This window comes from Salminus brasiliensis, chromosome 7, assembly GCF_030463535.1.
Source record: "Salminus brasiliensis chromosome 7, fSalBra1.hap2, whole genome shotgun sequence".
In the NCBI taxonomy this organism is placed as follows: Eukaryota; Metazoa; Chordata; class Actinopteri; order Characiformes; family Bryconidae; genus Salminus; species Salminus brasiliensis.
Window position 1 is genome coordinate 10,195,662 of NC_132884.1, and position 13,701 is coordinate 10,209,362.

Sequence of the window (13,701 nt, forward strand, 5' to 3'; positions counted from 1 at the left end):
AAAGTCAACACAGCCTTCTACCAGGAGATTTCACAGCCACTCCATGCCTTCAGCTGCTGACAAGCTTTATGGAGATGCTGATTTCCTTTTCCAGCAGGACCTAGCACCTGCCCACAGTGCCAAAACTACATGACATTTCTGTATTGTACTGTATTACTGACTGGCCAGCCAAATCTCCTGACCTGAACCTCATAGAGAATCTATGGGTTACTGTCAAGAGGAAGACGAGAACAAGAGTCCAAATTATGGACCAACATATATAACACTACGCAGTAGTCAGGCTGATCGGCTCATCTTGCTAATCGGAAACAGTGCATCATCTGCACTGTCATAATGGTGCTCTATGTTGATGTTAAAAATTACAGATGTAGGGAAGAAAACAAAAACAGTATGAATACAATATGAATCACTGCATCAATTTATTGAACAGTGTGCTTAAAAGAACAACTTTTTGGGGGCGAGAGACTATTTTATTGCAGTACAAAAAGAGGATGCAGTAGAGGAAGAGCAGCAGCAGTTTTCTTTAGTCCATTCTGGCCTTCAGGGTTCGTGTGGTGATCTTATCTTTCTCACTGGAAATAGAAACCAAAAACAGTTAAATAACAGATGCAACAGTTATGTTTTGAATAAAATAAAATAAAGTGAAGATGTGTTAAATACTAAAAACAGGCATATATTTCACACATCAACTGGTACTCAACCATTTATTATTATTATTATTATTGATAATAATAATAATAACTCCAATCGTGCCTAGATGCTTGAGAAACCCAGCGGAGTTAGACTAACATATGCTTCCAAAAAACTGTGTATAATAAGCCTGTCATAACTTTTTTTGGATCAAGTTGTTCTGGAAATAATTGCAATAAACAATATTATTGTCAGAACAGATCAAGGTTTTGAATTACAGATCAAATCATGTTTTAGATCAACAAACGAGAGGTCTTTACTCTGCTGTGGGGAAAGGTCAGGTTCAGCTGCATGACTTGGAACCTTTCCATGACACTTGTTTCACAGCGGCCGCAACACATGCATCGCAAGGCGATTTCAGTTTGTTATGCGTTGGAATACAAGCTACAAATGTCTGTGTATGGCTTGAGTAAACAGTGTGAGAGTACAGCAGCGGTAAAACTGTATTCCACACTGGTTCCACAGCCTTTACAGGTAATCTGGTGCATATGGGGGAGGGGGGGGTTCCTCTGGGTGTATAGAGGCACCATTATTGATGACAATAAATGATGCTGTCTGCTCACGGACTCAAGCTCACCTCTGACAGAAAGCAGGGAACAGAGGGAACAGAACAGCGTGACTGGCTATAATACACGCAAGTGTATACACACAATGGGCAATATTGTCAGCAAAAATGATCAAAGTCATGTCCGTATATCGTACGATAACGCAATTATCATGACAGGCCTAAAGTATAGCATACTCACATGAGGTGGACTATGACTCCCATGCCAGAAACAGCATCTCTATCTACAGCATTCAGCATTGCCTGTGAAATGGTTTCAAACAGGTCCTCTGGCTCCTAAATACAACAAATCACCAGCAAAGAGCACATCAGAAACAAAGAGCAAGAACAGAGATTTAATATTAATAATCAATCACACTGGCACGACTCACTCACCAAGTCGGGTTCCCATAGTGACTCACACATGCCGTACATCTGCTCTGCGCAAGTGCCGCTGACCACAAAGTCTTCTGTCACCATGGGGCATCCAATCAGGTCCAGTGAGCAGATAAAAGGCTCAAAGGTTTTTGGGTCCAGACCAGCAATTACAGGCTCAATGTAGTATGGTCCAAACCTAAAACAGGAGAGCCAGTGTTCATTGTATGGTTTTCATATAGAAGCATTTACCTAATGTGCTAAAAAGTTTTTAATCAGAGAGTGCTAACAAAGTAATTCCACAGAAAGGTTCCTTACTTACAATAAAGTAACTAAATCATTTAAATCCTTAAAAGATACACTATTTGACTTTCGCCGTAGCAGATTATAAAAAGGTTGGAGATCTCACACTGACCAAATCTAGTTGTTTTGCACACTAAACCACTAGAGATCACTCACTACAAACCTTAAACCTGTTGCTGGACTGAACTTGGATTGCCTCTGAAAAGCAGATGCGGACGGCCATTTGTACTGGCCCAAAACGGAAGCCCTTTGGGTGAAGTCATGGGTGAGAAGACTGCATGCTCAGTACAAACTGCAGAGGGAGGTGAGGCGAATATCACAGCACATATTGGAGGCTACCCAACGCACAATGCAGATGTTGGCTTCTTATAAAAATATCTGGTAAACCTTAAATTGTGCTGTATACACGTACTAGTGCCAGAATGTAGTGGCTGCATCATTTAAGGTGGAACATAAAATTAAAATAAGACACTGCCTAATAACTGCCCAAAAACTGCAGTCACTGACCAGCATACACTACCAGATTACACTTAAGAGTCGGGTTGAAAAAACTGAATATGTTTGATATACTCAGTAGCCCTCACACACTACTTGTACCCCAAACCGTTGCCTCAGACTTCCAAAATAATCTGCATATTAGAGCCAGCCAGCACAGACTCAACCAGACTGAAAATCAAGGATGAAATCGGGGTAAAAAAAAAAAAAAAATCATTGTGTAACCTCAGTTTAAGCCTTTAAGAACAAGTAAAATTTTTATTTTGCTTTAAGACAGGCTCAGTAAATTCATGTCTACGATACATGACTCACGCTTACCTCCGCTCATACAGCAGATTGGACACCATGCTCATGAAGGTCTTAGGCTTGATCTGCCGACCCTCCTTTAGTTCATACAGATTGAGGCGAAATTTGAGCCGTTGGGATCTGACAAAGGGCAAAAAGAAACATGAAAAAAATTATGAAATAACTTCACTTCCATGCTGCATTATTTAGAAAGAAAAGGGGGGGGGGGGCGCTTACATTGTCCTGCCATTTAAACAGTAAGTACAAGAATGGGTGAATTCACACTGAACTTACACTGTCTGCACATCTGTGGCCAGCCCTGCCAGACCAATGTAGAGTCTGTCACCCATGGGGAAGATCTTCTGAAAGTCAGTGGTAACCATCTGTGCCTGGACACCAAACCTCCGGTCTGATGCTATAGCAACACAGTTCTTCCCTCGCATTGCCATGACGGCCCCTCCATTGTATGACATAATAGACTGCAAAGGTTTAGGATTCACAGTGAGTTACTGAGGACAACTGGTGGACAGATTTAAAAACCATAATACAACACCATAGTAGAGTTCACAAGATTAGGAAATGGAGTTTATTACAGATTATAATGCAAATCATCTAGCTAGTTTAAATCCTGTCAAAAACTTGTGGTCATGTCACGTCAGGACATTTATGCACTGAAATGCTCAGGTTACTCTCAGCAGTATAATATATAGCTACAGAAAACACACACACACACAGACACACACAGACACACACAGACACACTTGTGTTGTCGGACTGGCTCTATCTACACATGTAAAAGACATTAATGAACAAAACAGCAGTTGGTGTTATTATGGTAGTGCAAGAGAGAGGAATACTAGCCATCCCCCGCAGTTTATACAGATCAAACTAAACTTTGGCCTTCTGTTCACTTTAATTACCCACTCGAGCCATCAGCATTTTGGAGAAACTTAACTTAAGTAGCTAAACCCCGCAGCAAACAGCCAGAATCAGCTAGTGCTAGCCAGCTAACAGGTAGTCCGTTAGCTAGCCAGCTAGCTAATCTAACGCTTTCGTTTTCAAAACAGGCGTCTTTATTAACAGGCGTGATATCAGTTAGTTTAGTAACCTTAGCTATATAAGCTGTAAAAGCTGTAGCTTTACTGCAACACTGGCAGCGATGTGAAAATAACCACTTTAACTCCCAATGTTGGAGACAAATAGTAAAAAGCTGTTTAGTGTCTTTCTGGCTGGTGAGCATGATACTGCAGGTTAGCCCTAGCTGCTAACCTAAGCTAGCTAGCTAGCACTGACTGAACGAGTCGGGCAGACACGCACCGGGGCAGTTTGTGCTCTTACGTACAAACAAAAGGTAAAAAGAATATCTTACCATGGTGGCAGTGATGAAGGAAGTAATCAAACCACAGAAATATTTCGCATATAAACTAATATAACGTAAATAATATTCCTTGTGTTTTGTGCCACTCGCACACAGTGACTACACAATTTCTCTTAGCGCCTCCGTCCCGCCTCCCCAGCTTCCTCACTTCCGCTCTTTTCCTGCTTTGCGTGTGCCTGATCTGTAGCTCACTGGATCGCCTGCAGAGCTGGCTAACACGCGGTACACATGGCTAACAGATCAATGAAACACAGAACGAGAGAAGACTGGCTGCACCTCAAGTGGCTCACGACTCCCTATGGCTCACGAATTGTGAATACATGAATGAATCTCAAATTCCTTTTTATTAGTCATATAATGCACTGTTTGGGCGCAGGAGCAGTTATGTTGAAGCCCCAGGTAACCCAAATCTATTTTTTTCTTTCAATATATTAGGATAATCTTGGTCATGTGGAGCTCAAAATACATATAAAAAAGCATTCTGCATTAAAAACAATCCACTGACCAGTAAATGAGATAGATCTACAGTGAGCGGTGAGCCTTTTGAGATATTGCACTGCTTTGGTAAAGTATGTCTCTTGCAAACTAAACTCTGATAATTTTCTACAGATTTACAGATTTAACGAGGAATTCATGACTTATCAGGCAAAACAAAGGAATTCAGGTTGGAAAATCATTTTATTTCAAAAATATTTTAGGAATATGAATGCAGACCAATTTATACACAAACTGACAATTGAAATGGTGTTTACATTAAGAACACTACTTTGGCTTTTGTGATACTGCACATAAAATTAGGAAATCCCGCTTAAGGTTTTGAGGACACGATCTAAAAAGTTATTTCATTAAAATAAGTTATAATATATTATAATTATTAAATAGATGCTCTTATAATATTTCTATAAATTCATCATCCACTGTTTTTTTGGGTAGTTTGTCATTGGCCGAGTTCTGCGGTCCGCATCTCAGCCGCTAGAGGGCGATGATGGGCGTCGCCGTCTGCTGGCAGAAGAGAAATGAGAAAGAAAAGCATACAAACAAAAACAGAAATGGAGAGCGAGGTAGAAGTAACACTAGAGGTTGGAACAATTGGACATTTTAAATGTAGGTGTTTCCCCCTCGCCTGGTTTGCGGTGATTCGAGTATTGGTTATAAAGTACTAGTCACGACTAGTTTATAAGTAGACTCGAAGGCAGCAGCGTGCGCCAAAGTGCTGCACAGCTCGGCGCACTGGCTCTAAATCCCTAAATTCGGAACTTAGTGGCCAGGCTTTCCCTCAGTATGATAAAAATGTCCTCATGCCGTGTTCAGGAGATGCAGAGGAGAAGCGTTTCTAGAAATGTTTGAGAAATACGTGTAAGGCAGTAAACCATCGTTAACTATATATAGATATGTAGCTGATATAGGTGGTGTAGCTCGACCACTGACTGCTGTGTGTCTGGATGAAGACCTGAACCAAACCCACGTCCTCCAGTAGAAGCAGCTACATCAGATGCGGAGTGAAGGACAGTGTGTCTAACTGCTCTCATTCTTCCACCTTAAATGGTGCATTAGACTCACTCCGCGGCCCTGCAGGCTTCAACCTGTCAGTTATCTGCTTAAGGTGGACCGGAAAATTAGAAATAGGCTTTTGTGTATAATGGCCACGTGTATACAACTGTATAATCACAGCAGTTACTGCTGTACTTGTAAAAACTAGCACACGTTTAGGTTCACGGATGCTGAACCTCTTACTGTTGTGGTGGAAAGTGCAGGTGCAGGTGCACAGAAAATGTCTGATGGATGAAGTCTGCTTTTAGGGACTGATGCCAACACAGCAGACCTTATTGTGTGGCGGGTCAGCAATAGGAACTTATTCACGGGGAAGAGGAATACAGCCTTGAGAGCTTTCGAGTGAGTGACTCTGGGGTAGGTGAGGAAAAGTTTGCTTAGTTGATTGAGATGTGATCTGAAATGCTGATTTCTGACTCCGCAGGCAGTTTGTCAAGGAGAAAGAGCTGGAGGGGAAGGTGGCGCCAGCATGGGTGAAGAAGAAGTGGGAGAATCTAAGACAGAAATATAAGGTGAGGTCACTTAACGTATATAGATGTACTGTCATGCGGTAGCTGGGTGTGTTGACCTATTCCAGTTGTTCTTAACTCTACCCTTTGAGACCCTTTGAGACCCCTGCTCTGGGTGGGCATTTAAGAACAGGAGTTAGGAATTAGGAGTTTTGCACACACATTTGCACACAGTTGTTTCACAAAACATATTTTTTCACAAAATGTCTGCAAAATCTGGTGGAGGTTAATCACCTTAAAATGTTATTGCATGATTACAACTATGCTGCCTCATATTGAAGTAGAATCCACACCATTAAAGTTGAAATAAGTGTGAATTTGAGAAATTACCTAGAATACTGTCTAAAATGAAATACTAAACTGAATGTTATAATTGTTAAGCATCTAAAATATGAAACCGACTTTCACACTTGAAGATGTATGATTGAATGTTTGAAATTTCAGTGTTTAAAGCCCTTTCTAAAATGTGTTAAGAGTTAAGTTCTGTGTAACTTTCAGGCAAAATCAGACCAGCACAGAATCAGCACACTTCTTCACATGTTGTGAGAATGGCATACATAACTTAAATAAAGTAAATAAAGTTGGTGTGAATAAAACATGGCCCTTTAAGGCATCCATTTCATAGTGGAGAGATACTGTGTTCAACAGCTTCAAGCCTGACTGTTACAAGGATGGTATTTGAATAGACAAACAAAATGCTGCTTGGCAGTGAAATGATTTTCAAGCATAACATTCAGTTTTAGATTTACAAGCCAAATTTCATTTCAGGTAATGTGATACACATTTAAAGTAATTGCATTTAAATTCAGATTTCTGCATTTTGATTTACAGCAGCATGATTCTAACTCCGTAAGGTACACACAGGGAGCTGTCAGGCTAAGTAGACTTCAAAAAAACAGTATTTTGTTCAGATTTATCACAATGTTTCCACCTTCAACATGAAAAAATATAAAAAAACATATAAAATCTGGAGATGTGTTGTTTCACTAGCGGTTTTGGAGAGTAAACAAAATTTGTGTGGTGGATGAAAACTATCCCTGGTTTCTATCGCCACCACTGAAAAGATCTGTAAAAAAGTTTCTTTACATGAACTATTTCAAACCACTCTGAGCTTGTGAGATTGTTTAGATCTCGAAGACTGATTTGTGCTAAAATTGAGAAAAGTCAGTAGAGTTCCCAATTTTATTTCTTTTAGGGTTGGACGGTATGAACCAAAAATGTGTATCATGTTATTTAAGATTTTAGCAGTTTCACGGAACAGCACAGCATTTTAGTTTATTCATATATTATTTATTTTTGCTGTGAAAATTGACTAGAATCCTATTTGAAACAGTAGGCATGTCTTTGTAGGCCAGCAGTGGCTTACTTTACTACTAATACACATACACTATAAATACACATTTAACAACAAAGGTGCATATTGCATTTTCCGTGTGTGAAACAGAGTAATAGTAATAAATGTTAGAACTTTAGAAAGAAAGCAAAAATGTGTTTAATTCAGTTTAACCTCAGAAAGCCTTGACATTATTGTAGCGAATTCAGAAAGTGCTTGGTGCCCTGTGTGAGTGTGCGCGTTAAGAGAGAGTGAGACATTAAGCAGAGAGTGAGTTAAAGCTCAGTTTTGTAGTTTACTGATTGTGGTTGAGGTGCGTGAGAGACTCAAAAAAACCCAGAGGACCTTTACGAGTGTGTGTGCTGGCTTACTGTCACTAGCAACACAAAAGCGTTTGTGCTGTTTGTGATGCATCTCAGTTATGCAGCGGTAAAGTTCTGTAGTTTTTTGTTGCATAACGGCATGTAAGAAACGTGGAACGTAGGATAACATAGCGAATGTGAAACTGTCCAGCACTAATTCCATGATATGCTTTTTGTTATAATGATGCATTATTACGCGCTCATTGTTACAGGACATTAAAAGCCTTTCCTTGTTGGGAGGAGGAGACACATCCACCGCTCCATGGAAGTGGTATGCAATCATGGATCAGGCTCTAGGTGATGAGATCACAGTCACTCCTTCCATTCTGACAAGTCCATCCAGCGCCTCCACCCCCTTTGGTTCATCTGTTATGGTGTCCTCGTCAGCTCAGGAAGCTCCCCCCATCAAGAGGAGAAAGGAGCAGTTCTGGCTGATGGCTCTGCATGAGCTGGAAAGGAGGCAAGACGAGCGAGAGAGGCGACAGGCTGAGAGGGAGGCGGAAAAGGAGAGACGGGCAACAGAGAGAGAAGAGGACAGGGAGAGACGGGCAGTGGAGAGAGAGGAAGAGAGAGAGAAACAGGCACTGGGAAGAGAGAGGAGGAGGGAGCAAGAATTGGTCGAGAGACAGGAGCGATGGGAGAGGGAGCTGCTGGCCAGAGAGGAAAGGAGGGAGAAGGAATACAGAGAAAGGGAGGAGCGGAGAGATAGAGAAGCGGCAGCAAGGGAAGACAGGCTTTTTAAGCTCCTGGAGGCCTTTGTGGCCAAAAAGTAAAATGCATAGAGTGGCCCTTGTTCACACCACAAGAACTGTTTGCTTTCTACTAATAAACGTTGCTCTGTTTTTTACCTTGTCGTCAATGTCTTCGCTGAAATCTGAAATCTGAGTTATGTCAGGAAAGTAGGCTAGCAGCACTACTAGATATTAAGGTCTTGAAATGTCAAACAATTCTACCAATTTTTTTCAAAGTCTGCATTATAAAATGGCTGAGAACTTCATTCAGTGGTTGGGTTTGTGCCTTTCTAAACAACCTTAAGAGTCAGACTACTTATTATGGTGGCGATAGAAACTAGACAGCTGAAGATTGGTCCAAAACACAAATTCAGGTGCATAGTTTGTGCATGTCAATAACTATATTATGCCAAGTGCCTGAATGAATGCCTGATTTTGGCTTAAATCTCAGTTTAAGTAATTTCCTATAACTGTGTACCACTCTCTAACGTCGACTGAGAGAAAATTTATCCCACTCCTGCATGCAGAATTCCTTCAGCTGTGTGATGTTTCCGCTTCAGTGTTTATGTCTATGTCCCATTTTCCTCAAGCACAATACACAAGGTACAATAATACAATAAGGAATTAATAGTGAATAGTGCTCGAGAGCTCTCCAGGTCCCTCTGCAGCAAAGCAGCCCTAAACCATGACATGCACATCTCCATGCTTCATAGTGGTATGGGTTCTTGTGCCTCGACGTTGTGTTTAGTTTATGTCAAACATGTCCCGCGTTACTGTGCCAAAACAATTCAATCTGACAAAAGCACATTGTTCTAGATGTCCTGTCTCGATCTGGGTGTTCTTTGACAAACCTTAGTCTTGCTCTATTTTTTTTTTGACAGCAAGGGTTTCCTTCTTCCTTCCTGCACACCCCTCATAAAAATCATACTTGTGAAATCTTTTGTACTGCGACATCAACAGAGATTTTTTTTAACCCCCTTCCTTTAGAGCTTTGGATCTCACCATGGTAATAACAGTTACTTTACCAATCAAGAGCAAACCCAACTAAATGTCTTGGGTGTAAATGGGTCTCCTCCAAAGTCCTCTCTAATGATGTTCTAATCATCTGCAGCTAATGTCCTGATTCTAATTTTAGGTATTTGAAGTAGCAATAAATGTGGGGGTGTCCTATCTTTTTCTCACTTTATTGATTACATTTTACAAATGATTTTAAAGACCTTTCTTCAGTTTTGTATGTATATATATACACACACACACACACACATTCATATTGCATGCAGGCAACTTTATAGAAAACAATGTCACACCTTCCACATTATGCCATTATCAGCATTACATATTAAACACATATTTGTTTTGTACCCTCTGGTTCCTATCACCATCATTGTAACATGAAATTATGTAAGCCTTGCTAGAATGCTCCAACAACTGAATGAAACATATTTAGTACAAACGAGTTAAGAAATCTGTTACTATCAAAAACAGCACTGATGTTGTTTCCAGGTATTAATTGGATTACATATTTTATTATTGCACAAGTCCAACAAATAGCAGCACATTACAAGAAAAACAGCAGACCCACAGAACACTGCATATTTGAAGTTACACAAACTCTAACATATACTGACAATCTCTCAATCCCTCAGACACCTAGCTAGCTTAAGCTATTACATTATGCTATTATGTTTAATAATATAATTTGGTTTCTTTATAAGCTCTTATATAATATGCTTCTTCTTTGGCCATGTGTACAACAATTTTGATTTATCAGCCAGCGTAATCTCAAATTAATTTATTCAATAAAATAACTTCTGTAGTCTATAATGTATAGCTAGCAAGTGGATTCTGCAACAAATACACACTTTCACAGCACTAACATGGACATTTGAAGGGTGAACATTTGGCTGAGAAATCTGCTTCAAAGTGTTCAGTTGGACACGTTTATGAATGAAGCCTAAAGTCTTGTGTTCAATTATACTGTTAGTGGAGTCTCTCTCTGCTTAATAAAATACTAGGCTTAATCTGGATTTTTGATTTTTGAAAACAAACATGAATATTAATATTTCAGATTTCAGAACTATTTTAATACGTAATGTGCAAAATAAATAATGAGTACAATCCTTTTGAATGAACTTTAATTCATAACATTACTACTTAATATATTTTATGTAATTAAATACTTTATTGACATATAGCATGAAAGATTTAGGCTAAATCAAAGCAAAAAGATTATTATAATATTTATTAACTGAACAACACTCTGCTATGTTTTAGACTCACAGTGCAATGTGAATATTTAAAGCATGCTGAATTATATCAACTTTTTTTATTAAAGGTGTACACGTGGACCATCATTCTGTCTATGGGTTAAAAATAGCTTTGTCTGAGGTCCGACAGATGGAGCTTAATACATGATCACAGAAACACTACATAAACAATTTAATTCCCTTGCATTATCTTAAATGAGGCTGGGTCAAGGCATGACCATAGAAAGGTGCAAGTCCTGAATTGCTGACCGTTGCATTATAAATACAGTACTGTGCAGTACAGAGGTTTTAGGCGCCTAAGCACATAAATAAAAACATCTATCCCGGCAATAAGAGTATACAAAATAGCACAGGTAAAACCAGTGCTTTTTGTATGAATGTTATTTGTATGCATTCTTATAGTAGTGTTATACTGAGCAAATGACACTTACACTGCCCTTTTTCTTTCTAAATTTTACGTGCCTAAAGCTTTTTCACAGTACTGTACATTCAGTATATAGAACTATAGAACAACATTTACTTTTACATGTCCCATGAGTAATTTTCCCTATCATGGCCTGCTAGATGATAGGGTTTTTTTTGCATGTTTGTTTGTTTAATGATTAAAGAGCTATGGCTTTGAGGCGTTTACACATGGGACTCATCCAGGTCCAGGTCTACAGGAGAAAGGGGCAGAGGGGAGAGAGAGTGAGGTGAAAGCAGAGAGGTGAGCAGAGGGTTCTCTGTGCCCTGCTCCTCACCCGTCTGGAGTGAGGTATCTGTGTTCTGCAGAAGCCCCGATGTTTCTTCATCTTCCGGGCTCTCCCGAATCTGTGACGCAGCCAGCCGAACAGGGGTGCTCAGGACTGGAAGTGGAGGAGGGAGGGGAGAGCAGGATCTGGATACTGGAGCAGAGGAGGGCGTAGGAGACAGGCCACTTCTAACACTGCCCTGCTCTCGCTTTTCTATACCCTTGGCCAGAGGTGAGGCCTGGAGAGGTAGAGAAGATGGCGTAGAAGATAATGAATTTTGTCCAAGAAAGGCTTTCGACTGGCTTTTGGAGCACTGCTGTGAAGTCAGACATCTTCGGGGTTAAGTCCACAGCAGCAGCTCTATAAGATATAATATGGTCTAGCATTTGGTGCTAAAGCTAATACCCACCTGTGGCCGCCCTGGGCTGTACTGGTCAGCTTTAATGGTGGGCGATGGAGTCTCAGAAGTGGTTAAAGGTGAAGCCCTGCCATGGCTTAATCTCCTGACTTCAGTTACACCAGGCAGGACTGTGCTGAGTGTAGGTGTGGGCGTAGCAGATGGAGACTTCCCAGAAGGTTCCTGCTGAGTCTCAGTGAAAGTGACTGATCTTTTCTGGTCAGTGTGTACTAAGGAGAGATGTATCAAGACGGAAATAATAAAAGAAAAACATCATAATGTACCAAGAAAATCTATAAGCATGTGTAAAATTCTTTTAAAAAGGAATTTTAAATGGTAACACTTAATATTGACAAATAGTCTAAATGTACAGAAATGTGTGTTAACCAGGTTTCTTTGGTACCTCTGTCGATTGCTTTGTTCTTGGGCTGAATACTCCTGCGTGTTGTGGAGAGCCTGGCACCCTGTCGGCTACGGGATTCATCTTGCACCCTCGGAATAGATAACAGTGGCCGACGAAGCTACAAGACAATCCCCCCACACCCCCCCGTTTATTGTACTGTACTACAGAAAAGACAATTGTACATTAAATTCAATTAAGGAAATAAATGCTAATGGCCTGGATGTCCTACCTGCCTAAGGCCTCTTTTACGACCAAGAGGTGGCTGAAGCAAGAGATTTTGATGGCCAGGCTCACTCTGGACGCTTGCAACCCTGCAGAACAAGGTCAGGGAGCAGACACAGAGCGCAGAAGATGAGTGCATATGGTGCATGTAAGAGTGCTAAACACAATCCCTGCTCAATTCTCCACAAACAGGAGAGTTTAGAGGTAGTGTATCTACCCCACAAATTCCCCAACAGTCCCAAGGCTCGTCACTAATCAAACACAGCGACAAAGACAAATTGTGAAGCATGAATCGCAAGTCAGAAACCTGCAATGTCATTCACAACACCACAGGGGATTTACAGGAGTTGGTGTTGGTAGGGTCTTGCACCTATTCATAGAATTTCAGTTGTTTTATATCAGTGTAGAAAATGTGTAACATATTTGATTCTGTACTACAGCCCAATATTGCATCAAATTTCTAATCTACACCTTCCAGACCATACTCCTGAGCCCCACAGATTGGCACCCCAGCGAGGAACTCCAATTTGAGCAGTGAAAAAAGCCTGAAACATGAATGGACACCATGGCACCATGAGGCTCACTGGAAATGGCATGACTACCACACAGTGACAATAGAGGGGCATTAGTGTAAATACCAGAGAGAGAAAGAGAGATATAGAGAGAGCGACGAAGAGGGAAAGAACATGGTGGATCAAGAGACAAAAAGTAGACAAAAGAACAAGAACCGAAGAACAGCAAGACAGAGAGAGCAGAAAAGAGGGGACAATAAGAGAAAGACAGGGAGAGAGTGTGTATCCATTGTGAGAAGTCAGTGAATGTGATGAGTAGGGAAGGCAGGCCCAGCCCCGGCACACACACAGTGAGACACCGCAAACACAGGGCCGTGACACTGTACCGTGAGAGGTTACCCTCCTCCAGCAGCCCCTGGGACTCATCTAGCACATTGGGTTCGCTGCAAAGTGGGCAGGAAACAAGGTTAGGGGAAAGACTAAAGTTGCATGCAAGCCACAGCTGACGCTCACCCCTCTTTTAAAGGAAAGACATGGTTATATTATTTAGGTAGGTAGTAAAAGTTGCAGAACAAAATATAACGCGGTGGCCTCCAGCAAAACTGTGGATCTA

The 13,701-nt window shown here is 40.8% G+C and overlaps 3 protein-coding genes across 17 annotated transcripts in view; 1 reads left to right on the top strand and 2 right to left on the bottom strand.

Annotated features, from left to right (window-relative positions):
* Positions 1–402: 402 nt before the first annotated feature.
* psmb3 (proteasome 20S subunit beta 3) lies at positions 403–4,219 on the bottom strand. Its single transcript, XM_072683774.1, has 6 exons — positions 4,062–4,219; positions 2,987–3,171; positions 2,726–2,833; positions 1,631–1,808; positions 1,437–1,531; positions 403–572 (listed from the first exon to the last, which is right to left on the bottom strand). The coding sequence occupies exons 1-6, from the start codon at positions 4,062–4,064 to the stop codon at positions 524–526; spliced, it is 618 nt and encodes a 205-aa protein (XP_072539875.1). The 5' UTR covers positions 4,065–4,219; the 3' UTR covers positions 403–523.
* Positions 4,220–5,059: 840 nt separating this feature from the next.
* LOC140559422 (uncharacterized) lies at positions 5,060–8,672 on the top strand. Of its 3 annotated transcripts, none has more exons than XR_011979888.1 (4): positions 5,060–5,174; positions 5,820–5,963; positions 6,046–6,133; positions 8,038–8,672. XR_011979888.1 is itself a non-coding variant. In XM_072682927.1 (4 exons), exons 1-4 carry the CDS (start codon positions 5,087–5,089, stop codon positions 8,596–8,598), a joined length of 831 nt encoding a protein of 276 aa, XP_072539028.1. In that variant the 5' UTR covers positions 5,060–5,086; the 3' UTR covers positions 8,599–8,672. The 3 variants fall into 3 exon arrangements, 2 of the variants coding, with proteins under 2 accessions (XP_072539028.1, XP_072539029.1); XM_072682927.1 differs by having other exon boundaries at positions 5,870–5,963; XM_072682928.1 differs by lacking the exon at positions 5,820–5,963.
* A 1,377-nt stretch (positions 8,673–10,049) lies between these two features.
* The window catches only part of unc80 (unc-80 homolog (C. elegans)), a 39,588-nt gene continuing 35,936 nt past the window's right edge, over positions 10,050–13,701 (bottom strand). For 10 of the 13 annotated variants that reach the window (XM_072683786.1, XM_072683787.1, XM_072683780.1 and 7 more), the window contains 5 exons: positions 13,475–13,531; positions 12,584–12,665; positions 12,355–12,472; positions 11,964–12,181; positions 10,050–11,792 (listed from right to left, as the gene is read on the bottom strand). In XM_072683786.1, the coding sequence (XP_072539887.1) occupies positions 11,451–11,792; positions 11,964–12,181; positions 12,355–12,472; positions 12,584–12,665; positions 13,475–13,531 (817 nt within the window). In that variant the 3' untranslated portion in view covers positions 10,050–11,450. The remainder of the gene's footprint in view (positions 11,793–11,963; positions 12,182–12,354; positions 12,473–12,583; positions 12,666–13,474; positions 13,532–13,701) is intronic. The other 3 variants (XM_072683788.1, XM_072683785.1, XM_072683783.1) reach the window with 1 other exon arrangement.